The sequence below is a fragment of the Ammodytes marinus genome (genome assembly GCF_949987685.1).
Source record: "Ammodytes marinus genome assembly, chromosome: 8".
NCBI classification, from domain to species: Eukaryota; Metazoa; Chordata; class Actinopteri; order Uranoscopiformes; family Ammodytidae; genus Ammodytes; species Ammodytes marinus.
The window spans coordinates 21,219,160-21,245,162 of NC_137212.1; the positions used below are offsets into that span (position 1 = coordinate 21,219,160).

The 26,003-nt window shown below is 40.6% G+C and overlaps 2 protein-coding genes across 3 annotated transcripts in view; both read right to left on the bottom strand.

Annotated features, from left to right (window-relative positions):
* The window catches only part of pip5k1ca (phosphatidylinositol-4-phosphate 5-kinase, type I, gamma a), a gene marked incomplete at its 3' end in the record, with an annotated part of 40,011 nt that extends 19,464 nt beyond the window's left edge, over positions 1 to 20,547 (bottom strand). The window contains exons 1-5 of the mRNA XM_080032837.1: positions 20,327 to 20,547; positions 3,600 to 3,628; positions 2,393 to 2,470; positions 2,085 to 2,215; positions 1,862 to 1,979 (exon numbers count right to left, since the gene is read on the bottom strand). Of these exons, the coding sequence (XP_079888963.1) occupies positions 1,862 to 1,979; positions 2,085 to 2,215; positions 2,393 to 2,470; positions 3,600 to 3,628; positions 20,327 to 20,462 (492 nt within the window). The 5' untranslated portion in view covers positions 20,463 to 20,547. The remainder of the gene's footprint in view (positions 1 to 1,861; positions 1,980 to 2,084; positions 2,216 to 2,392; positions 2,471 to 3,599; positions 3,629 to 20,326) is intronic.
* A 1,212-nt stretch (positions 20,548 to 21,759) lies between these two features.
* Positions 21,760 to 25,939, bottom strand: gpx4a (glutathione peroxidase 4a). Of its 2 annotated transcripts, none has more exons than XM_080032018.1 (7): positions 25,801 to 25,939; positions 23,515 to 23,609; positions 23,263 to 23,407; positions 22,973 to 23,124; positions 22,802 to 22,826; positions 22,500 to 22,559; positions 21,760 to 22,117 (listed from the first exon to the last, which is right to left on the bottom strand). In XM_080032018.1, exons 1-7 carry the CDS (start codon positions 25,900 to 25,902, stop codon positions 22,085 to 22,087), a joined length of 612 nt encoding a protein of 203 aa, XP_079888144.1. In that variant the 5' UTR covers positions 25,903 to 25,939; the 3' UTR covers positions 21,760 to 22,084. The 2 variants fall into 2 exon arrangements, with proteins under 2 accessions (XP_079888144.1, XP_079888143.1); XM_080032017.1 differs by having other exon boundaries at positions 25,774 to 25,932.
* Positions 25,940 to 26,003: the final 64 nt, after the last annotated feature.

Here is a 26,003-nt window from a genome sequence, read left to right on the forward strand (position 1 = left end):
TAGACAAAACAAAAAGTTGACAGATTCATCAATAATGAAACATTACAAGATTAATTGAAGCCCTGCATATGTCAACACCTTAATATTTCCATTAGGTCACCCTAAAGAATCGTGTGTGACATCATACGAAACAGCAAGAGACGGCTTGACCCTGGAGAAGGAACTGGATCAGCTGTGTGTGAACACCAGCCCTAACCAGGGCACGGCATCCTCTGGTAAGTGGCCAAAATCATCACCACATCAATGATCCACCCTTATGTCACGCTATGACAGCTCTATTCGCTGAATGAAGACAGGGAGTTGAGATTGGTTATCTTTTAGCATTTCAGGAATCTATAGTTTCAGATATGTCTCTTTGTTTGTGGCTTGTGCTGTGTATAAGACAGCTCTGATTTCAGTTTCTACTTGGGAGGACTGTTCAAAGATTATTTCATACTCAAAACCCTGGTAACAACTAAAGCAGAGCACATGCCAGACTTGTCACACCTAACATGAAGAATTGCCCAGCTCTTATAAAGAAGCTCCTCCATATCACATCATTGAGACCTCTATGGAAAACTCCTTTAAAAAGGTGGAATAGGCTGATGTAGAAGTGTGTGGAAAAACTTCAGGAACATTAGCTCCTCCATTACTACGAATGTAATTTGATATTTCATTGACAACGTTTGGATAACTTTAAGTGATTCAGGGTCAACCTAAAATACATGGTTAGAGGAACGCACGTCCACTATGTAAGGATGCTCTCAATGAATTAGGCCAATTCCATTCAAAGCATCCAGTACATGTGTCAAAACTCTTGATGAAAATGAGGCGTGATAAAGAAAGAAAGAAGAAAGTGAGAGAGTAAGTAAACTCAATCTTTTGTTTCTGTTTGCGAGATTCAGTTCTTCTTGAATAAACAAAGTCATTACATATAACTTCAAAATCCTAAAAGTCAGTCTGGTAGCAAGTTGGTGATCACATGCAAGTCCCCAAGATGACTTGTGGTGTGGACATATGGTGACCAGTGGCCGCGGGCTGGCTGAAAGAGATGGCGGTGACAAGGCAGGATGTGAGGTTTTCACGTGGTGTGAGAAAGGTACGTGCACATGGAACACGCAGGAACACTGACCAATCAGTGTATGAATGTATATTCTGCTAGACAGCTGAAGGCAGAGCTCTGAATCATGCAGCCCCCCCCAGGTCCTCTATGCTTATGAGGAGAGACAAGCTGCAGACCTTCCCTCCCTCTCTGCTCCCCTCTGCCCTCTTTTGTACAGACGCCATCCTGCTTCTCATGTACTGTTCCAATCTCTAGGGCTGGCCCGAATGCCATTTTTCAGGCTTCGAATATTCGTTGTTTTTTCCGAGCGAATATTCGTTCCAGAAAAACACACCATCAAAAACAACATTAAAAAAACGTTAATAATCCCTATATACTCCCTGGAACCGATTTTGACAGTATCTGCATATTTTGTTGAAGATTTATGTGCTTGGAGGTGAAGTAATGGATGCACTATGACACTTAGTGAGGTAATATCCTCCTAAATGAGCAATACTACTACTACTACTACAATATTACTAACTTTTATATCCAAATATAAAATTATTTGATGGCATTATATTGCAGTACTAGCTTCTTGCAAAAAAAATGTTGGAAAAAAAAAAAAAAAAAAAAAACGAAGCTCCGAATACTAATTTAAGCTCCGAATACTAATTTTCCGAACGAGTATTCGAATATTCGAATAATTTGGGCCAGACCTACCTATCTCGTCCTATCTTCTGTTCATACACTCCCCTCTTTCTCTCTTGTTACTCATTCATAAGGTAATAATTCACTTTTCATACAGACGATAAGACATGCGAGCAAATCAAACCTTACCAGGTAGTCATCCGGCCTGATGCCAAATAGTTCTCTGAAGTAGCGGAAGGCCACGGGAGCGTATGTCTTAAAGCGGAAGTCTGGGAAATGGTGAGCCGGGGTGAGGTTGCTGCCTTCACTGTGGCACAGAAAAGATGCAAAGTCAGTAAAAAGTCAAATTTATATTTTCAAGCAATCAATGTGTACTGGTGGTTTACTGTGTGTATTTGGTTGCAGTACAGACCTGGGGAAAAAGATGCTCTCCACGACATAGAAGTCCTGCATCAACACGTCCCTCTCGGGCTTGGAGCTCAGGTTGCCCACAGTGTAACCGATGCCCAGCTGGATGGCACCTTTCAAGGCTGAGGATGTTGTCTGTAGACAGGCAGGAGTTAGGGAGGCGGAGGGAAATAATGGTGAAAATAACATACTTTTCCCTGTCTCAGTCAATAAACGGTCTTATTTTAAGATGATTTTAGTCCCAGGTCTTGACACGTTTACAGACAGAACATATATATACAGGGACTCTGGCCTGTGCTGTTTATACAGTACCTTCTTGTAAGTAGTTTCCCCTGAAGCATCCACCCCTCTGTGGCCAATCTTCTTTCCCTGGCCTGAGGCTGAGGGCAACTGGTGAGGAGAAGACGCAGAAAGACTTGCATTATGGTGACAGGAGGATTTAACATTACTTACTTAAATATTAAAGACTCGGAGTGACACAGTAATTAAAGGTGCACTATACAGTGTCTGGGGAGGGGAATTTGTTTACATTCACAGACCCTGCAGTTAGTTTCCAAAACATATTTACTCTAAACGTAATTCTTAGTATTGAACAATTCTATCATCATAAAACAAAACAAAATTATTTTGAGGCACCTGGAACCAAATATAAGACTAGAACATGTCAGTAAACAAAACTGTGGGCCCTGCTGCTGTAAACAACCGTGAAACGGTAACTTTTCAGGTAGCTTTCTCACTTCCAACAGTGTTCCAGGGATCCAATTTTCCTATGTGGAAGGTTTATTTATTTTTAGTTATAAGAATATACTTTGGAAAATGTTCACTTCTCTGACACACCCAAAGTTACATAGTGCACCTTTAATGCTTGAGAGCAATTTCAAGCTTCAATGTTATTAGCTGATTTTCACTGAAAGACCGTGTTCCCTTATAAACTGAATGCTAAATTTGCATAGCATGAGGTCTGACTGCACAGCTTGTCATTTAAGATGATTTAGAAATAGTTCTAATGGAAGAAGCTGCAGTAGATACTTTAAATCTCAAAAGAATTCCATTGCTGTTCTTCTAATGTTGAGTGTTTAGGGTTTAAATTGGTATTTAAGCAGTATCAAATGTCCTCAGTGGACTGAAATGAAAAGAGATTGTGCAGTGCTTTTTAAAGGGTTTGCTTTGAAGTACAGTGCAGTAGCGGCAGTGCCAGATGGATGGGATTGACCAAATTAGGAGGATTAAGATAGCGTGAGCCAAGTTGTCTAGCAAAGACGAAGATTAGTGACATCTAAATGGACTACTCTCTGGTATCCTGTATTCTGTGGCAGGCTTCCTGCACCAAGCTTGGAAAATTATGAACATAAATTACGTGTTGCCCGACATACGCAGATCAGACCTTTTAAGACTTTTTGTTTGTTTCTGTCTGGCTGAAACTTAAGAACTAGTAATTAGTGATGTGCAGGATCAACAAGGAACTAGACAAAGAAGCATAACACAGCAGGGGTGATCACATGGACAGCTGATAGCTCACCTCTGTGATGAGGGCTTTCATAGCAGCAGCTGCAAGAGAAAGAGAGAGAAAGAGAAAGAAAGAAAGAAAGAGAAGGAGACAGAGATGACTGTGTTAGTCGCTGTGAGAAAGAGAGGCTCCATTACTCAGCATCATTAGCGCTCTCTCCCTGACAAAGATGGATCCCACAGGGTGAACACAGCAGTCCAACATGATGTAATAACAGTGTCAAAACTCACAAGAAAGGGCCCTTCAGCCAGAGGAACTGCAGGAAACAGTAACCTCAGCTACAAGGGCACCAAGTTATTTGTAAAGCCTTATGCTCTATGTGTGCTCAAAAAAAAGGAAAAAAAGGAAGACAGAAACAAAAGACAAAATAAAGCAAACAACTAACATGGCCTACTCTACTTTACAGGTTTCTAAAGACTTTTTTCTAGCAAGTTTTGATGGAAGCTACAAAATGTGGCTCAATGGCTCAATGTCTCCCTCAAGATGAATTCTAATTATTTTGGTAAACCATTAGCTGTTGATCTAGGGCCATTATCAGGTCTAAATTTCAATATTATATTTATGACCAAATACTAACAAACCAATGACATTCCCATTAGCCACAGCTCTAGTTTGTGTGTATTGCCAATAGGTACTGTATATAGTAGCAAGCCCACCCCATAAAACTAATATGGTATAAATATTGAACAACAATATATGAATCTGCTAAGCATCAGCATTTTAGCATTTCCATTGTGAGCAGGTTAGTATAGCCTGAAGCACCACTGTGTCTCAGTGTGAACTTGCAAAGTGGCTAGTATCTACAGCCTTGTCTTGCTTTAAAACTTAAAAAATACTTTATATTGTTTAGACCAGCCCAGGACAAGATCGAAAATAGGGGTTAAGCAATACCCACTCGTTCCAAAGTAGAATACAATTATAAGTCACTTTTTTAGGTCAAATGTAAAGGGTTAAAAAGACACAACCATACATATAGACATACACGCAACAAAAATATAAACGCAACACTTTTGTTTTTGCTCCCATTTTTCATGAGATGGACTTAAATATCTAAAATTCATTCCAGATACACAATTGTACCATTTCTCTCAAACATTGTTCACAAATCTGTCTAAATGTGTGATAGTGAGCACTTCTGCTTTGCTGAGATAATCCATCCCACCTCACAGGTGTGCCACATCAAGATGCTGATCTGACATCATGATTAGTGCACAGGTGTGCCTTAGACTGTCCACAATAAAAGGCCACTCTGAAATGTGCATTTTTTTGCTTTATTGGGGGTCTGGGGACTCAGAACCAGTCAGTAGCTGGTGTGACCACCATTTGCCTCATGCAGTGCAACACATCTTCTTCGCATAGAGTTTATCAGATTGTCAATTGTGCCCTGTGGAATGTTGGTCCACTCCTCTTCAATGGCTGTGCGAAGTTGCTGGAGACGGCTTATGGTGGAGAAATGAACATTCAATGCACGAGCAACAGATCTGGTTGACATTCCTGCTGTCAGCATGCCAATTGCACGCTCCCTCAATGCTTGTGGCATCTGTGGCATTTTGCTGTGAGACAAAACTGCACATTTCAGGGTGGCCTTTTATTGTGGACAGTCTAAGGCACACCTGTGCACTAATCATGATGTCAGATCAGCATCTTGATGTGGCACACCTGTGAGGTGGGATGGATTATCTCAGCAAAGCAGAAGTGCTCACTATCACACATTTAGACAGATTTGTGAACAATGTTTGAGAGAAATGGTACAATTGTGTATCTGGAATGAATTTTAGATCTTTAAGTCCATCTCATGAAAAATGGGAGCAAAAACAAAAGTGTTGCATTTATATTTTTGTTGAGTGTACATGCATTCATCTTGATTCGACTTTGTCAATTTGGTCACAAGAAATTTACCCTTTTCTATTAAACTAACATGGAGAGAATAGCTGCTGCAAGGTATAAATCTGATATGAATGTGTTAAAGTGGGAGTAAACAACACACTCAGTCTCTTTAAGGCTAACACAATGGATACGGCATTCTTCATTTGTCAGTCTAACAAGTCTCAGAAGTACAGCAGTCGAACATCTGCTATTTTGTGAAAATGTTTAGTCCAATAACATGATGTAGGCGGTAAAGTGGCAATCAGAGTACAGTCTTTTTGCTTGCCACGGAGGCCTGAAATAGATGTTGCATAATTATAGACTTATCCCATTCAGCATAATAATTGAGGGAAAGCTCATAACGGGAAGGGAAGAGAAAAACACAAAATCTGCACATGAAAGAGTGGAAAGAGAGGGGCTTCAGCACAAGTTATCATCATCATAAACAATAGAAGCATTCAGCCGCCCAGGTGGTGGAATTTCAAGAGAAACTGCAGACAGCAACACGGTCCAACTGCTACGAATAAATGAATACAAATATCGGTGCTGGGATAAAATAATCCTAACCTGGCAGGCAGACACTTAGGATGGGACACAGGGTTTTTATTGAAGCAATACATCTCTTTCTCCTCTTCTTCTTTTACTTATAGGATATACTATTGATTGTGGCATTGCAATACATTTGATCATGGATGAATATAATTGCTTTTATTAGCTTACTGATACAAGTGCATGCATTTGAATTGAAAGTACATAGTAAGCCTTTTTCTCTGCAGGTAATTTGTGCAGTTGTTACTAAAATATGAACAATGTCTTTGTTCTGCTCAAATGTCATGTTCATGACAGTGGGACAGTGAGCCAGCATGCACAATACCCAGACCCTTCGTCATCATTAATTAGCATAATTTACACCATTAAGTGTCCCAATGCGCTTTTCCATATTGTGGACTGCAGCCATGATTAATGTTATTTAACACACCAGTGCCTTTTTTGCTACGAGATGTCAGAATGTTACTGTTGAAATGCCCTAAGCAATCCACTGAAGAAGAGAGCCTGTAACAGACAGCTGCATTTTTATTGAACAATTCACAACACAGGCCAAATAAGGTTAACAGAAGACAATAAATTTCTGGCTATAACCAGTCTAAAATGAATGGATGTCCTTCACCTGCTTAGACACTAACAGCTAACCTGTATCCCCCAGTGTCACTCAGGAGCGGGATAGCATCTTCACAGCAGCTCAACTGATAGCCAGCCTCTCTTGCCTCTGTGCACTTGGCTCTCGTGGACTCCCATGTGACTGAGCCACAGAATAGCCCTGTTTGCCACCCCTCCTCCTGCTCTGTCTCTCTCCATCTGTCACAAAGACACACACCACACATTTGCAATGTGATGAGCAAGCTCAAGCGTGCCAATGCAATTCCGGCAACGCTCCCTGCAAGCTGGAACATCCAGGGAATCAAATTTGAAGAGAAACCTGCTCTTGCTTTCTATCATGCCCTTTCACTTATTAGCGCCTGTATAAGTCTCATGGTGTGAAAGTAAGTGATTGGTGTGTGGTTGTTTCACATATTTTCTGTCACTTTCAAATGCTGTCCATTACATGTGTTTGTGTGTATGTGTGTGAGTGTATGAGTTTATGTAGTCATGTATCTTACTGCAGCTGCATCTCTTTCTTTCTGCTTGCCTGCACCTGTACTAGGGACAGCCCTTAGAGTGTGTTTGTTGTGTGTGTGTGTGTGTGTGTGAGTGTGTGTGTGTGTGTGTGTGTGTGTGTGCGCGTTTGTGTGTGTTTGTGTGTTATACAAAGTGTGTTTGCATCCATAGCTACATTTGGGGGGTGAGAGGGTTTATTTAGCAACTGCTAGCTGAGGTTTTAAAACACAGTGAATGAGTCAGGCTGTCTATGTCCACACACGTGCTCCATCCCCCCTCTCCCTGCTTGACTCTGAGGAGCCCCATACATTCGCCTAATATTTCCAAAACATTTTGCTCAGAAGAATATAACAGTGTCTAAAATCTAGAGAAAGAAGAATATTAGAGGTAAAATTGTGAATATCATTTAGAAAATCTATTTAATTTTAGGCTACCAATATTCATTTGAAATTGTAATTACATTTGTTTAGCCATATTCTGTGATGACTTTCCTGTATAAACAGAAGTGTCATAGCAGAAATATGCCTCACGGAGGAGCACAGGAGTCTGGCGTGATATAACCTGTTTTCATCCCTCCATTTAGGTTTAACAGATTCCATTATTGTCAATGTTAAGAGGCTCCAGAATGAGGACATGTGGTATAATTGGTCCTACTCCATCACCATGCTGCAACAGCAGTCTGTAGAGTCCTTCAGGGGACGGAACAACAAACAGACACATCCCAATAAATTGTTTCTAGCTGAAGCTGTTGCCTAGCCAGACTGCAATGTACTGGTTTTAGGGCCCACTCTTACAACTCTAAAGAGAGATCGAGGAAAGGCTTATTTAGACCATTTTCACACAGAAACCCTGTCCTGGATTCAGGATATATGATCACAAAATACAACATATTTATCTTGCTAACCTGCATGTTGGTTATTTTGTGGAAATGAAAGTACAGCAAACAATAGAGTCCTCCCCACAATTTGTTAACATCCATGGTCCCATTCCTGCTCCAATGTCTAGGCTCTTAATCATATGCTATTGTATGAAATAAGTCATGTAAACACTTCCCAACACAACCCTAACCCTGCTTGACGATGTGCAGGATAGTGCAGGTGCAGAAGAAGCCTATACTCCTAACAAAATGATTTACAGGGACTTTTCAGAATTGGTGGATACGCTTTGTCAACTCTCTCATGTTAACTGTGACACTGAGCTGTTATAATAACCATTATTAAACTGGTATGTGCTGCACTCTTAGACAGCATGCAGTTAATACATAAAACAAAATCTGCTCTGGTCTCATGTTTATATTCCCTAACACACACACACACACACACACTCACACACACACACACACACACACACACACACACACACACACACACACACACACACACACACACACACACACACACACACACACACACACACACACACACACACACACACACACACACACACACACACACACACACACACACACACACACACACACACACACTTTTTTCCCCACTCTTGTTTCCATGGTGCCCAAATTGAGGTCAACCATCATTGTTGTGACATGTGCCTTCCACGTGTCCTTTTGAATTCTGTTGCTGTTCATTTTATAGAACCGCAGGCAGACTACAACTACTCTGTTTAAAAAAAAATAATAATAATGTAATTGTGAACATCACATGAAAGCAGTGTTAATGTGTCTCACTGACAGCAGTGTCTGAGCCAGATGGGATCAATACTGGGACTCCCTGAGGATGAGACGATTGAGAGGCAGTCTTTGAGATGATTGCTCATTATCTTGACGGGGGCTAAGTTAGGACGCTCCTGCCATCGATTGGCTGTTGATTTTTTCATGCCAGTACAGAGCAGCGCTTGCTTGGTGTGTCAAAGTCAGTGCATTTGATTTGACCGATAAACTGCCAAAGTCCATACGTCTGTCAAACTTTAAAGAGCAAGACAATCAACAAGGAGGCAGCCTACTCGTTACAGTCACAGTGGGGGTGAAATACAGTCAGCTCCTCCTGTGTCAGTATTTTGTGTAGTGACTTGAGATCGGTAATATTACCTGTGACAACAGTGTGAGGATGTGATGAGTGTCAGAGGAAGAGGATAGTCATTTGTTCTCTTTTGTACCCGGACACTGCTGGACTGCAGAGAGTGAGAGAGACAGAGCCGCCTCAAGCTCCTCCTATTTTAGAATATGTTAATTCATGGTTAACCTCAGCCTAGTTCACTTCACACAGGAGGGTTATGCAAGAGTGATGTGGGTTGCTGCTGTGTAGACTGAGGGAGGGGAAAACTGATCCTAAATCAGGTCATTCCAGCCCAGAAGAGCATGTGATGTTTACTTGGCGTAAACATCAAATGGCTTCTGATAACTCTTGTATCTTTCTCACTTTAACATTTCATCTCCGTATTTGCAACAGTTGATTTGAGTTTACCACGGCCTGCCTGACAAGAATGATCTTATCCTGTATCGGGTAATGGAAAAGCAACACGACAGACAGTTCAACATCTACTCTCTATATCGTTCAAATTTAGGAATATACTGTATGCTTATTCACTTTCTTGGCAAGAGTTAGATAAAAAAAGATTCTGCTTTCATGTCTGGTTAATAATTGTAAAGCTAGAGCCAGGAGCTAATTAGCTTAGCTTAGCAAAAGACTGGAAGCAACCACCTCAAGCTCACTAATTAACCTTTTTTTTAATACTTTATTTAGATTTTTTTAATGAACATACACACATAAAAAACACTGAAAAAAGGAATATAAAAATAAAAGATACAATAAAATGAACAACAAACATGGCGTACTCTACTAGGCAGGTTTCTATGTCAAATGCTTACACATTTTGATGAAACTCACATCCCCCAATGGTTTTCCTTTAGAGTAATCCAGCCAAACCCAAGCAGTTAAAGAGCTACTGTGTGTGTGTAACTAGGACATGATGTCATAAATACAACACATACGCAGGATCCTGTAATGGCCCATTAACTAATACTAACTAACACATGCAAACCTACTTACTCAGTGACTTTTTGTTTGTGTATGCATGTAAACTTACAGAGATGGAAACACACAATAGACACAGGAAGAGAAACCCACGCAAGCACAAGGTAATGCCAGCTACTTACAGACTAGAGAGCGAAAATATGGTCTAACACAGCTCCTAATATGTTAACACGTCTTAAACTGGCATGGTGGTGCTGACACACATCCACAACCTTCTCCCCACGGCATTTCTCTGATATACCGGGTAAAGTGGTGTGCACAAAAGGGGAAAAGTTGCTGCGTCCTCAGCTGACCGTGCACATCATACACTTAGTATAATACAGTGAATGCGCGGGGGAAGTGGAGAGCTTTTCACGATGCCAATTCATCCATTATGATCAATGGCATCAGCCAAGCAAGCAGGCTAAATGAAAAGCTTCCTCTGCTGGCGCAAAACAGCATCCATTTGAGACTCTTAGCTCGGAGCTAGATGACGAGCAACGCACGCCACTGTCTGCAATGCATACAGGCAAACGGCTGCCCAGGCCAAATATAACAAACCTGTACCAATGAAGGGAGTCTTTGAGAAATGCTACACAGCTAAAATGTGCAAAATAGCTTGTTTTGACCAACCAAAGTAAAAAAATAAAATAAAAAAAGTTTAGCATTATAGAAAAGAGTGAAAAGCCACAAATATTCATAAGTGAGACCCAGAGAATGTTGCTGAAAAAAAAATAAAAAATAAAATAAAATAAATTATCATTAAAAGTTGCAGAATAATCTCATGGTTGATGCACACATCCCTATATTGACTCATTGTTGAGCTCCTAAATATATCAGGCTGATGATTGAGCCAGTCTGATTCAGGCTGATCATGAGCTGCTAAATATTATTAAAACAAAGAGTCTGGTAGGGAGCTCAAAACAAAATATATAATAAAGATATATGATAAATTTAAATGCATAAATTAGCTACATTTATAGCAAATTTCAAAACCACAGTGGCAGTACTTGTCTATTCCTTTCCATAAAGCTGGGGTGGAGGATTTGGGGAGAAAATGGCAGTAGGGATAGAGATTCGAATCCAAATACCTCAACCGCTCCACTTGTTCCCTTTGGTCCCTCCCCTATGGTCCCTCCCTGACACGCTCTACACCAACAAAGTCGTGCCAAAGTGTATGGACAGTCCCAACAGCCAATAAGAACAGAGACTCGGAGCCTCGCTCTGATTTGTCAAAGTGTCAGCGCATGTTAACTTTGACCAATCAGAAATCATATGGCCCAGCTTTAAGCATACTGTATAAAAACAGGGCTGGTCTGCAATCAAACAGCTCAGGCCTTTTTCCACTGTTTCGGTGTTTCCGCTGGACTCACACCACACAGACACAGTCAATCACATGACTCCCGTTGGCCGAGACTGACTGTGGTTCAACCAGACAAAATCTGACTCTTGTGAAGTCAGACGGGGGCCTAAAACCGGCCACTGTTGCTTTACTCTACTATCCCTAATCCCAATCCCAATCCCAGTCTTTCCAGGCTAGTAGACCAACCCTCTGGATTATCAGGATAAGACGGCACCAATGCAAGGGCAGGTGGAAGTCAAGCGAAGCGACCGTCAGTCTGTTCTTCCCGGCTCGATGGCTGTCTGAGCTCTGCTTTACAATTTATCACTGATAATTGATAGGATGGCTGCATTTCTCTTGTACAAACGGTCAATCTTTCCACATTTCTTTGCTCGTGAAAAGGTTGACAAAAATATTCCGATAAACGTGGAAAAAACATTAAAATGCCACACCTGACAGCCAGTAATCTGAATTTACCGTGTATCCCCCCCTAACCAAATAGATCTATTTAAAGGTCACATATTGTGCTTATTTTCAGGTTAAAAATGTTCAGGTTAACTCCCCACCAGGGAATGTTTTCATGGTGTAGTGTCTTAAAAAAAAACCGCCCACCAGCTCAATATGGGGGACTGCTGGTTAGATTCAGGGGAGTCTGGGGTGTGTGCTTATCATTGATACAGGTACTGCTAGGTAAGGTTGGTTATGAGGGGGCGAGGCTTCTCCCGTTATCATGATGTCATAAAGGGAGCGAAATCTGACTGGGGTTTTTGAACACAGGTTTTCAGAAAGATGGAGGTGGACAAAAAGAGAGAGGGATTTTTTTTCACATACTTTTGGAGTCTGGTGACACACCGGGGACCTGTTGAAAAACCATGTAAAAGTGCATTTTGAATAATATGAGATCTTTAACAATCAATGACTGGCTTGGCAGTGACTGGCCAATTTCCCCTTGGAGAGGACTTCAAGCTAATTCAACGTGACGAGATGCAGATAGAGGTGTCTGTATTTGTAGAGGAATCTGGCTATTCGGCCTAACAAAATATTACGAACACCACAGTGATGATAGTAGTAATTTTTTTTACACAAACCACTGATGTCGGATAACAATTTCTCCTGGACACTTTCTATATACCTGTAGTTTAATAAGTCAAGAGTGTGAGTGTCCTTTATTGCTGCTCCTGAGGGGACTTGCAGAGTTGAGTTTTTGTACACTTTTTTCTGGGTAAAGCTAAAAACAGCTCAGTCATATAACACAGTGAAATAACACACACACACACACACACACACACACACACACACACACACACACACACACACACACACACACACACACACACACACACACACACACACACACACACACACACACACACACCAACTCTTATGCAATTGCAGAATGTTTTTTATTCCTGAGCTCCAACCAAGCTCAGTGATCCTTGCTGATCCTCAAAATGGAGTCAAAACTTTTGGCCAAGAGCAAAAAAAGGTCCTTTTACGGACTGGACTGGAGAGGAGGCTGGGTAGGGAGTCATGGGAATGAAGTGGGTAACACATTTACCCAGGTATATACACAGCCAGACTCCTGTATCCTGGCTGTTATTACTGATAGCAGCATCTCCTGCCACTTCTCCAAATACAGAAGGAACGAATGACATCTGAAGATTTAGTTTGACTGACATCTGCCGAATTACTGCAGAGCGGAAAGTCTGTCGTGAAGTTAATAGCAAATAACTCCCAAGAAGTGGTTTTCAGAATGGATAGCTACTTAAATTCACCAACAGCAGCAGTAACGTTGACTTAAATTGCCACAAGTTAACCGTGCGTGCACCTCAGTCTCTACCTGTGAAACACTTCCCGTCTTATGCCATCATCCAAATGCTCCGTGGCATCTTTTACCGTTCTGTCTATAGAAAGCTGCCACTATCTCTTCTAACCAGTGTGAGGGCTGCAGTGGCTGCTGTGAGAAATCCTTTCTCCACAGTTGCTGTAGGCCCGGATGAATATACCCACAGAGAGGTTGACAGACACGATGACAGACAGCAGCCTTGGAAAAATACAATGCAGCAAATAACACAGCCTGCGGCAACTGATCGAGCTCCGAACTGTATAGAAAGTGAAGCCTATTCTCCAGGCAGCAGCAGCCCACAGGATGTCAAAACATGGAGGAAACACAACGCTGTCTGTGGCAAACGCCCGGAGAGGAGAGGCCAATGTGCTTTCCCCCAGAAGTGAAAGAGAACGCAATAGTCACACTCTGATGGGATTTTGGAGCAAAACATGTGCAACCATGACGTCACAAACTGCAGACAATAACAAACAATCACAGACAATGCACATTTATTTCAGTTTGTGAATTCTGTCTAAGAAAATGACATTTTTGAAAGACTAATAAATTATTCAGCATTACCATTCCATGATAATAATAATTCAGTTTTATTTATCTGTAGAAAGCAAGCAGAGTGAACTTGTCAAAAAAATAATTTCCCCTAATTTGGCTCGTACATACCGAACACATCTCCTTGCATAATTTTTTCTCAATGCTTCCTCACTCTTTATGCATAAAGTGGAGAAGTGTACTGATGCGAAAACGATGCCTCAGATTATATGAAAGCTCTGGTTCCACGTCTAGTATTGCCGATTCAATAAATAAAATGCAGTGAGTCAGAAACTGGGGGCAAAAAGCTTCGTAAATCTTCTCCAGAAAGAAAAATCTGACCAATCAGCACTTTAAATCCAACACAGAAATGTTTTGCAGGCCACACAGTGACTCAGGATAGAAAAGGGAAATTGCTGCCAATTTTTTTTTTTTATTCTTCAGTACTTTAGTCTCTGTATCCATTGCGAATTCACCATCATAGGAGATATGGAGTACTGCTTAGAGCAGTGGTGTCAAACATACGGCCCTCAAAGTAAGTCTCTAGCCCATTCCTGTGAGGAGATATGAATTTTTAAAGAAATAACCAAAATGCTCACTCCAGCCGCTAGGGGGCAGCCAAAATAAAAAAAGCACATTTTAGCGTGGGAAATGGTAATTGGCAATCTTGCTTCACCGCTATTAATGTTTCCTCCAGTGCTTTATGGCAAAGTAAAAACCAAAAAAATTAAAAAATAAATAAAACAATTTTTATTTTTAGTGCTGAACAATTAATGTACTAGCAAGCGCCATGTGTCTGCGGCTCTGCGCGCGAAACGAGCAGGAGCATGCTAGTGTAGGCCTACAAGATTTATTTCCTAATTTTCCATGCTGCTTTATTTTTACGTTTTAAATTGGGGAAAACGAATTCCAAAACAACCAATAACCTCTGTATTTAAAAATAAATCAAAACAGTAGAAGTTGCACTTTTATTAAATTTTATTTTGTACTGTCTGCATGTTTGCACAAAATGTGTCCCTGTACATATAGTAAACAAAATTGGACAACTGTAAGGTCAGTGCCTGTTGTATTTGTGTATTCAAATAAACAGTTGTTTATTTCATTAGTGCGTATTGGCATCTTTGAGCAAAATACCCCCAACATTTTTGCTGCTGCGCTACACGCCGCACCTCCTATTCCCATGGCCAGCAGCAACCTTTACTAAGACATTTCCTGGGGGGTACAGAGATCCCTTGTGATCCGTGATAATGTAGGTTACAAATGTAGGCTGAGTGATAAAGCATATTACTGAAAAACAAAGCTAAAGATTTGGAGTTGACATATGTACGTTATTTTGCCATTATTTTACTGGTCCGGCCCTCTTGAGATCAGAGAGGCTGTATGTGGCCCTCGAACCAAAATGAGTTTGACACCCCTGGCTTAGAGGATCAGGGAGGCTGAATATGCGCACTATGGCCTATACTACCTAATGAATCGAATGAATAAATTATCTCCCTGCACGCACAGATAGATATGATTAAACCTATATAACCCCTCCAGCATCTGTCTGCCACTTGTTTCCTTCTAAAACGTCTGTGAGAATCAACTCTCTGCAACTCTGCCTTTTTACAGCTTCACTCTCAACTACTCACCGACCCTTAAATTGAGTTAGGAGGTACTAATGAAAGTAGAAAGAACAATCCATTAGGATATGGGGACTTCTAATAAACAAGAAGACTGAGATCAAAGAAGAATCAAGAAGAAGAACCAACAAGCTACATAATTAATTTTATTATCACTATAATTATCACTACTTTGTGTAGATGTATGAGTGCATATGATTATGTGCGTTTCTCTAATTAGTTTGTTAAAGGATGCTGGATATTTTTCTATTTTTTATTTTATACAAATTGCACAAAGATTATATAATCGATAAAAATTAGTGCTTGTGTTGGGAATGCGTACATTTACATACTCTTCTTCTAATTTTCAACGTGTCGTATGCATGTGTTTGTATATCTATCTATATATATATATCTATATATAGATAGGCTATATATATATGTATGTATATGTGTATGTATGTATATATGTTTTTTTGTTGTTGTTTTTTTCTTCATTTGTCAAAAAATGGAAAACTCAATAAACACATAGTTCAAAAAACAAACAAGTTACATAACTATTTTTGGTCAATATTATAGGGCTGTAGCATCCTACTTCATTATTGATTTATGTAAATCATTTCACGGATTCAATTATTGTTCATCTTGTCTACAAATTCAAAATGTATTATTTTTCCGTCCATCGACTCATTTATTGATCCAACTTATTGTTTCGTCTCAACCAGACTGTTAAGACGGACACAAGCATTAACTAATGAAAAAAAAAGACAGACGTTTTTTTTATTTAATAGTGGAATATAACTTTAATCAATTTTCTAAAAGATTATGCGGGGTTCATCTCAGCATCATCCACTGGGGAAGAGGCAGGGTACACACAGTACAGGTCACCATCACAGGGCTAAAAAACACATTCATCTCTACATAAAAAAAGCCTCTATAGTTTCTACCTCACTCCCTGGCATGCTTTTAGACTGTGGTACGAAGGGTGGAGAAAAACAGACGCAGACCACAGAATAGATGCAATTTACTGAAGGCCCAAACAACAACCAGCACTATTTTAATCTTCTTGATTTAATACTCCCCACTGGTTAAGACAAGTTAAGACAGCTTCATGCTCCTTTATATATACAGTCTGACCATACGCTCATGATGCCCGCCAGGTGCTTATAATGAAATAATAATAGCCTGCACAGTGGGCACAATAACTCTCTCCTAATTGAAAACAGCATTGGCCCTTTTCCCCTTTGAGGTAAGCCAGGAGGACAGTATGACACTGCAGTCATTCAAGTGTAAAAACTGAACCATGGCCTCTCATCCAGTAGCACATATAACATTTTACAGCTGCAAAGTCACCACAACAGAAGAATACTCAGCACAGAGTTCTTTATGTCTCTCCTCCCTGTCTGTATATCTATCTCCTTAATATACTCTCCCTCTCTCATCTTTTAGAATGCAGCTAAAACCCTAGCCAAAGCACAAGGACAGACAGCAGCAAAGACAATGCCATGGCTGCAGTGGCTGTTTAAAATAGTTACTGTATTACGCATCCCCCCACTTACGGGGAATAGGCAGCATCACAGAACATGTAACTACACTGCGTCAATGTCTACGTTTAATATTATGACATCAAATAACCCGACCAAGAAGGTCCAGATCCTATATAAGCCTCTGTTAATTGGCTGCGGGGATACAACTGTATACTGGCACGCAGAGCCAGAGGGACGACTGGGACACAGAAAGAGCCACAGAGGGAGGACTGGTACACAGAAAGAGAGAGAGAGAGAGAGAGCTTGTAGCTAGAATAAGGAAGAAGAAAATAGATGGTGAATTCCAGAGAAGGCAACCTCCTTTTGTGCTTCCGTCAGCAATTCTGAGAGGCATTGCCTAAAGCAGAGAACAGAGAACATACACAGGAGTGTGGGGGGGGGGTTGATGTACGGTGACAAATGTGTGGCTGAGAGGAGAGGAGAGGAGAGGAGAGGAGAGGAGAGGAGAGGAGAGGAGAGGAGAGGAGAGGAGAGGAGAGGAGAGGAGAGGAGAGGAGAGGAGAGGAGAGGAGAGGAGAGGAGAGGAGAGGAGAGGAGAGGAGAGGAGAGGAGAGGAGAGGAGAGGAGAGGAGAGGAGAGAGGTTGGTTATGAGTGTGGGGAGAAATATATGTTAAATTGATCCTGTCATGCTTACTGGAGGACACTATAGGGACACATTTGGACTGCTGAGCTAAGAGCCGGCTGTGACACCCACACAACAACATTGTATATTCTTCACACATTGGGAGCAGCAGCCCACATGATTACACATTATAGTATGTGACATCTGACGTTAACCAAGCTCCCGGGTAGAGCACTTGACATGTTAACGCTAACATCTAACCAGCTCCTAGGGGTCAGTGAGAATCAAGCAAGACCTTTTAAAACTTACATTTCACATTGACCAAAACCACATTGTTATTACACTGCCATAGAAATGAACAGCCTTTAATGGACTGTCCCCTTTGACTCTCTTCACTGACAGATGTTGCTCGGGTGTCACAGTGTGAGCCACACCTACCCCGCCATGCTGCAGGAGTTCACCAAGCTTTGTAATAAGAGGAGACACACACAATTGCATTGGCAAAACAAAGAGTAAGTACAGACATCTTACACTGAATGTATTGAGCTCTTGCATGTTTCAGAGACAAAATTGTTTCACTACTTTGGTCAGGAATTTACAGAAGAAATGTCTGCTGCTGACCAATTAATGAAGGGAATCACACTATGTAGTTAAGTAGCCTACAGAAGAGGAATCATTTTTACATACTAACACATATTTGGAATTGCAACTTAATAAAATAGCTTTAAAATATTAGAATAAAGTGAGTATATCAAATGGCTGTATTACTACATGTAATAGAAAATGTGTGTATAGCAGAATATAATAATTTTCTTTATTGGGACTTCGTAGGCACTCATAAAATGCTGCCCTAATAGCATTATCAGAACAGCAATGCATGGGTGATGGACATTTAAATGTCATATGCCTTGCCTCAGTCATGTTTAAAAGCATATCCACCAATACATGGCATTAGCCTATGAATTAAACTCATATTTCATAGTTGTCAGATTTCAGTCCTCTACCCAATGTGTTCACACTACAATCACAACACATCATGCTATGAAGACTCGTCCACTGTTGCTTGGGCAAGGCAGAGGCGAATATTCAATATCGCATGTGCACACGCAACCTCTCTCTTAGCATGTGAAGGTGCATTGACGGAGCTGGCACACACTTGTGAATTGACCCCGCGAGCAGCAAGCACGCTAGAACTTAAGGCATCTGCAGCTAAAGGCGCCCCACATCCATTTTCACCCTCTGATTCAGCACAGCCTGGCGAGTAAACCTTCAGCAGACAGCTTCCTTTGATTCATGAGCCTGTTCTCTGTGGAGGCACTCCTGCTCTCTTGTTAAAACCTAAAACTCAGCACTTTTCTCAACAGGGTCAATGAAAAAAAATTCCATTCTGTGATATACAGTACAGTGAACATGACCAGTCACGCCCAGCATTTTACTACAGGCAGGCACCCATACATCTATTTAAAGAGTACGCCTTTGAAAGTCAATACTTGGCTATATCAAATAGCATTATGTCATTTCTCTAGTAGCACTCATCTCAATGTTGATGATGCAGTCATTTATGGTAATGCTTAATATGTTAGCTTGAACTGACCAAAATAAGAAGAACTGAGTATCAGCCCCTGATTAAAACCAACATTTAAGTACTGACGGACATATTAATTAAAAGTGAAACTGAACTTCTCTTACAGAAATCCCAATACATCACACAGTGTGGACATTGATCCCAGCAGGGCAAGGCTATTGTACTACTGAGAGGCTGCTTCATGTGTAATGTGGATCTACAGCAGCTACTGCATGGCCTCAATTGCTAAAAGTCCATTGTCACTAATGTCAATTTGACATGACAGAGTAGGAAAAGATCGTACAAATAGTAAAATCGATGGCTGAATTCAATTGAGTAGTTCAGTTTCCGGATCCTGGTATTGTGCATGTTGATTCACTGTCACACTCTCATGAGTTACTCGGACACCTGAATAGAATTATTATAGTATATTTGATGTTATAAGTAACACCTGCGCTTTCGACTATTATGACAAGTCCAAATTTCTGTAGGAATGTGTGTTTAGTTAAAGAAGTGTCCGTTAGGGGAAAGACTCAAAATGTCTGGTCTATTATTGCCAGCCATTCACAGTCAGCTGTGGTGTCTGTCTGTGGTGTTGTACATCCTTGCAGAAATCAGATGGATTCTCTGGTTCCAGTAAATGCCAAGATGGTGGAAAGTGGTAAACCCAAAGTGAGGATTTAATGGTTTCTTCCAAAAACATGATGTCTGAAATTCATGTTTTTCACAGTCTGTGGGTGCACTGCCAGGTGCTGATAATTGTATGCCTGAGGCTGGAAAAAAGGACAGGGGGAGGGAGCTAAGCGGAATGTTGTTCCTGAGCATAGGTGGCTTGAAATCCAAACTACACCCCTGGCTCTGTCAATGTTATTCCAAGACATTGAATACATTTTTAAAGCTTGTTATTTTGTCCTAGTAAACATGAATTCTATTCCCAGACATGGTTTGTTGTTGTGTTGCTGACTAGTCACGACTGCAGGCTACTTAGACGAATGTACTATAAATATTAAAGCTACTACACCAATACATTTATAGGCTATAGTAGCTAACTTTACCTGCTTCCATCATCCCTCCGGCTAAATTAGCTGCTAGCCTAGCTTACCAATTCCTTGCTAGCAAAGATGAGTCGGAACATTCTGGTCAAAGCAGCACCACTACCACCACCAGAGACTCGGGTGGACATGCATGTCAGGGTAATGAAATTAAATGAAACAGACAGGGTTTATTTGAAAGGTGATAATGAGTGACAAGTACCCATGTCTCCGGCTTCCATCCCGTAGCTAACTCCAACGACCGCGTCCCCATCATCGGATGCTGCGGCCACGGATAGTGGACTCCCGTCCCTGGCCTCCGACAGCCCGACCGCTCCCTCGCCCGCTGCCGCTTCCATTCAGCCTCCCGGAGGAAAAAAAGACAGAGCAGGCAAACCCTCCGAATGAAAGACCCACTGCGACGGCTGTGAACAATGAAGAATGTGTTCGTATGACGAAGGGTAAATGATCAAACAGAGGAATGTGATAGTTATATCCGCGACGGTCCCTTCATCCGTGCGGTGTTTCCTCACGCACAGTCCGCTCCTGTCACGTCGACTGCACCGCACTTGCCGCTGCTGCTGCTGCCTGGTTTTGTATGGGGTTTGTGCTGGGCGCTGTGGCTCCCTCTATAGGACGCCGGGGTAGCTGCAGCCGCGGTAGCTCAGCATGGTGCTGTGAGTCACATGCAGAGGTCAACTTGAAGAGGAGGCTGAGTCTGAGTGGTTGCACTACATTTACACTGACTCTCAGTCCGTCTGCTCACGGAGTCAACAGTTCTCTAGTTTATTAATGGATACAGACAAGTAGTGAACAGATAAGAAAGAGAAACAGTCACAACTTTTTCATAATGATTCAATGAATGTCAGTTAAATTCAAGCCATTGCCAAACGAGTAGACACACAGTTGATCCAGCTTATCAGCTCCACAAAACTCTCTCTGTATATCTTAGTATGGCAGCTTTACAAACTGTGGTCGCCCCTGAGGTGCAGGAGCTCAAGAAGTGAACATGAAATGGTTCAGTATAGTTGATTCTACTGCTAAGAAAAAACCTGGAAGTACAGCAGAATGTAGACTATAAAATCCATACGCTATCACCAAAGGCTAACCTACTCAGAACTACACATGGATGTGGCTTTAAAATCACATTTACTGTTCTTTTTGTTGCAAAATAGAATAGTAGGTCTCTACAACTATATCTATTGTGTTGGGACTTAGAAGACTAGAAGTGTTTAATATTTACCTCCTTATACAATAATATATATTTAGAAATAGAACTGTCAAGAGTTTATGCTGTGATCTAAGTATTAAGAGTTTATGTAGCCTACTGTGAATCCAGTGTCCAAAAAAATTGTGACTTTGTAGATTTTTACTAATTTTACTAGGATAACAAATCCAAGTTTTACATTAAGCTCTTGCAATAACGGCTGTCTGACACATACACACAAACCCCTCTACTTTCAGCAGAACAACAAATTGGTTTTCTGTCACTCCATTATACAGAATGAAAAAATCTTTGTGAAAGTCAATAGTTCAGGACAAACCATTAACAAACATCTATTCTACTAGCAACACTAATTCAATACAATATAACTTGAGCATTGCCAATATTTCCCTGACAGATAATAAACAACACAGACACAACTATCATTAGAGCAAAATCTTAGTTTATTTTATTATGAAAACAGTGCAACCCGTTCATAAACAATAGTTAATTATGCATTTAGTGATCCTTTCGCCTTCTCTCCACAACACCAAATGAATGCAAGCTTGGTAGTCCTCCCAGGGAGGTTTGCACGCCATTTTCATCAGGTCTGCTCTGTCCGCCATGCGGGTTTATGAACAAGCCGTCACTGGTCTGGGGTGGACCCAAACTTGATCAACTGCTGCTTGGAGAGACAGATGTAGGATATGAAAGGGTGATGGAATGACTAAATGAACGGAGTTTCAGTAGGTGAGGTATCAATCATCCATTAAATGGTTAAAGGTATTTGGGAAGATCCTTCTCCACCACCTGGAAGGAAAGTAGGTGTAGAGGTTCATGATCAATTGCATGACTTATGAGAATAATATACATTATTATTATTATTATTATTAATAATAATAATAATAATAATAATAATAATAATAATAATAATAATAATAATAATAATAATAATAATAATAATAATACACAGTATGTGCAGTTACATCTATAGTAACATGCAAATCTTGCATTGTTTTTGTGAATTTTGGCCAACAAAATGCACATGAATTCCATGTTAAATCCAAATATCATTTAACTTATTGGCTTTAACTCATACTTCATATTTACAACACAAAAGCAGAATTTTCCTTTGTACAAAAAAGTCAAGCTATATACAGTAACCGTTGCGATGTAAGATGTTTGTACATACACTTGGATCATCCAGGGGTCCATATCTCTTCATCACCTGACCCTCTTTGTTGATCAAAAACTATAGAGAAAGAGGAAAAGGAGAACAATGAAATGCAGTAAACATGCCATTTAGGAATAAATAATTATTTTCTATTTTACTAAAAAGTACAATACTTTAAAAAAAACTTTTACATGCTTCTTCCAATATATATTTTTTTGCTGCACAAGAATGCAGCCCGGATAGATAACGCATTGTCAACTATCAAACTGTTTGATGGCCATATACGTAATAAATAACTAATAAACAAAAATTAGATTTACCTTAGTGAAATTCCACTTGATGCTACTGCAGGGTTGAGAACAAATCATATGTTAGAGAATAATCACTGAATATGCCTTTTTTTTTTTTTAGCACACACACACCTTTTTGTCAAAAGAAAACAAAAGCAACCATATCAAATGTGTTCAGCAATTAATTTGTTTACCACTTACTTTCCCATAAAGCCTTTCCCGTTGGGCTGATCTTTGAGCCACTTCCACAAAGGATGAGCGTTGGCCCCGTTCACTTCAATCTTACTGAACATGTCAAACTGAGCGTTGTAGGAATTGGCAAACTGCTTGATCTGGGTCTCGTTTCCAGGCTCCTACAAGGGAAAGGTTGAGAGAGATGACATTAAATTCTATTAAAAAATGTACTGATCTGACTGTTTCACATTCACAGTGACGGGACACATTTAAGAACACAATCTTTTGCTTGAATGAAAACTGAAGTGCTTACATACCTGGTTTCCAAACTGGTTGGAAGGGAAGCCAAGGATGCGTAAACCTCTCTCAGCGTACTGGGCGTGCATTGCCGCAAACTGAGAGTAGTTTACTGGGGTTTTACCTCATTTAGAGGCAACGTTGGTGATGATGACAACATTGCCCCTGAAAAATATAAAAAAAACAAGACATCGTAAGTGTTGTTTCAGTGACAGCGGGCTTGGATGTGGCGGCACACTTAGGGAGATCATTTATCATGGACAGATAGTTACCTGTATTTTTCAAAGGAAACCAAGTTGCCATCAATATCTGTTGCAGAGAAGTCATAAATAGATGTGGCCGTCTGCCAGTCCTCTACCGGCGTAGACTGTAATGGAGAAAGAGGGTCAAGAAAAGCGCTGTATAAAGTTCCAAAAAAAGCGCTTCATAAGTACAATTTATTATTTAATAATGTAAACGCATTTCCCTTGAAAAAGTATCTTTGAAGACTATAAAATGAATTGAATCGATACTGTGTCCAACCCAAAACATATATATGATGAAGGAAATTAAAAATAAAGATCACGTCAAAGGTCAACTAAATCCAATATTGTACAAAAGCAAAACTCAAGTTCCAGTACTGCAACAGAACCTAGTGTTTGAATACAAATCTCATTTTCCTCTTACCATGGCCTGCAGCAGGACAGAGAGAAGGACAGTGGACCCTATAAGACGCATGACTGCCCTTCAGTAAGGTCCTCTGAAGGCAGAAAGTGATCAAATCTGCAAAAGCCCTTCTATGACTTCAGCCCTATCTGTCAGATCACAGTCACACTACTGAAAAAGCACACTGTCCACTGTCCTAATGTGAATGGCAGATGGGTAATCATTAACATAATTGATAGGTTGCCATTCTCCAATAGGTCGATGTCCCTACTGCTGACTAAAAAGCCACATCAGAATTGAACATGTACTGTGGTCCACAGTCCACAAAGTTATCACAAACACATGAAGAGAAGTCTCTCCTTACAAAACCAAAAACATTAAATAAAATAGACCATGTGTAGGATTGACTCATGAGGCCAGGACAAAGGGCAACGCTCTGAAGAAATGCACACACTCATTACGTAACACGCTTAATACCGGAATGAAAAAGAAAGAAGGGTACATCAGTGAGTCAGCATGATTTGTTGCACACATAACGTCCTGAATTTCCACCTGATACTAGAGTCACAACGGCTGAGCCCAAAAGATTTTCTCATTCTACTGAATAATCATAATCCGGGAAAACAAGAGAGTTGGTGTTTCAAATCATTATAAAATAATAATCTTTATGAACACTGTTGCTGCCCCATTATTTCTCAATATCATCATGACATGTTAAAACCCACAAAGAACAGCCACAACAACGTGAGTGATTGGACTACACATTGATCAGATTTGTCAGAAAATATTTCTCACATTTCTGGCATGTCTATTTGGAAATCATGGCTCATGGCTTATCTTCTAGATCTAACACACACACACACACACACACACACACACACACACACACACACACACACACACACACACACACACACACACACACACACACACACACACACACACACACACACACACACACACACACACACACACACACACACACACACACACACACACACACACACACACACACACACACACACACACACACACACACACATATTTTTTTATAGGCCTTATCCCATAAAATATTAACTGATACCTCACTGAATGGATCAAAACATATGTTCCATGTTTGCACAATGTATAGCTTTTGCATAAGGCATCTCCAAGAGCCTTATATATTTACTCTGAAGCACTTCTCTGTACTAAGGCCAACAGAATGGACTTTAGGATATGAGTGGAAGACCCCTCCCTCCGTAAAAAAGTGCCCTACTTCTATACATCATTACATTTATTTAACACATAGCCTAGTTCCTCGTTTGAGGATGTTGTCGTACACAACAATGTACGGAGTGCTAAAATTAAATTCCCTCGCTAATATAACACAATTCCAGCTGTAACGGACAACGTGCTATGATGACCTTCTGTTATGAAAGCTTCCACTGTCGTTTGCGGTATCTCTCAGAACGATAACCTGATTGAGCCTGAGTCAGCTGATGCCAGCAACCAGAGGGGGGATGCTGCTGCACAAACATCCAGTCTCAAATCACACAAATAGCTTTGTAAACATATTTACAGTCCCAACACCCTCAATATATGCAAATAAATACTGAAGTCCACTGCCTGTGTTTATAACATAGATAGTATAGGTGTATAATCGACGTGCAATGGGAGACAGAAAATATTAGTTTAAGAATATGCGAAACCATGAATGTAGAGCAACGAGTAGCAATACCATGCTATCATGCATATTCAGGTAACTTTAGCAATAGATAAATAACACTCATCAATATGCAGGTATTACGAATGGGTAAAACAAATAGTTGCATGCGTCACACTGTTATGCAAATTAGAAAAATCACAAAAGTAGGCTGCGGCTAGTAGTCTACAGTTTACGTTACCGTTGTGTATAACATATTGTACAGTACCATCGCCAGTACTCCACAGGTCGCCAGACTCGCCACAGCCCCAAGTGTCAATATTACATATAGCGGCCTCATTTTTTGATTATTTCTAATCAATAGCTTCATTGTAGCCTAGCTGCTGACTCCGCCCTGGAGTTTGTTGTGAAACCTAACAGGCGTCTCAAAGCTGCCTGACTGCAAACATTCATATTATCATTGTAATCAAC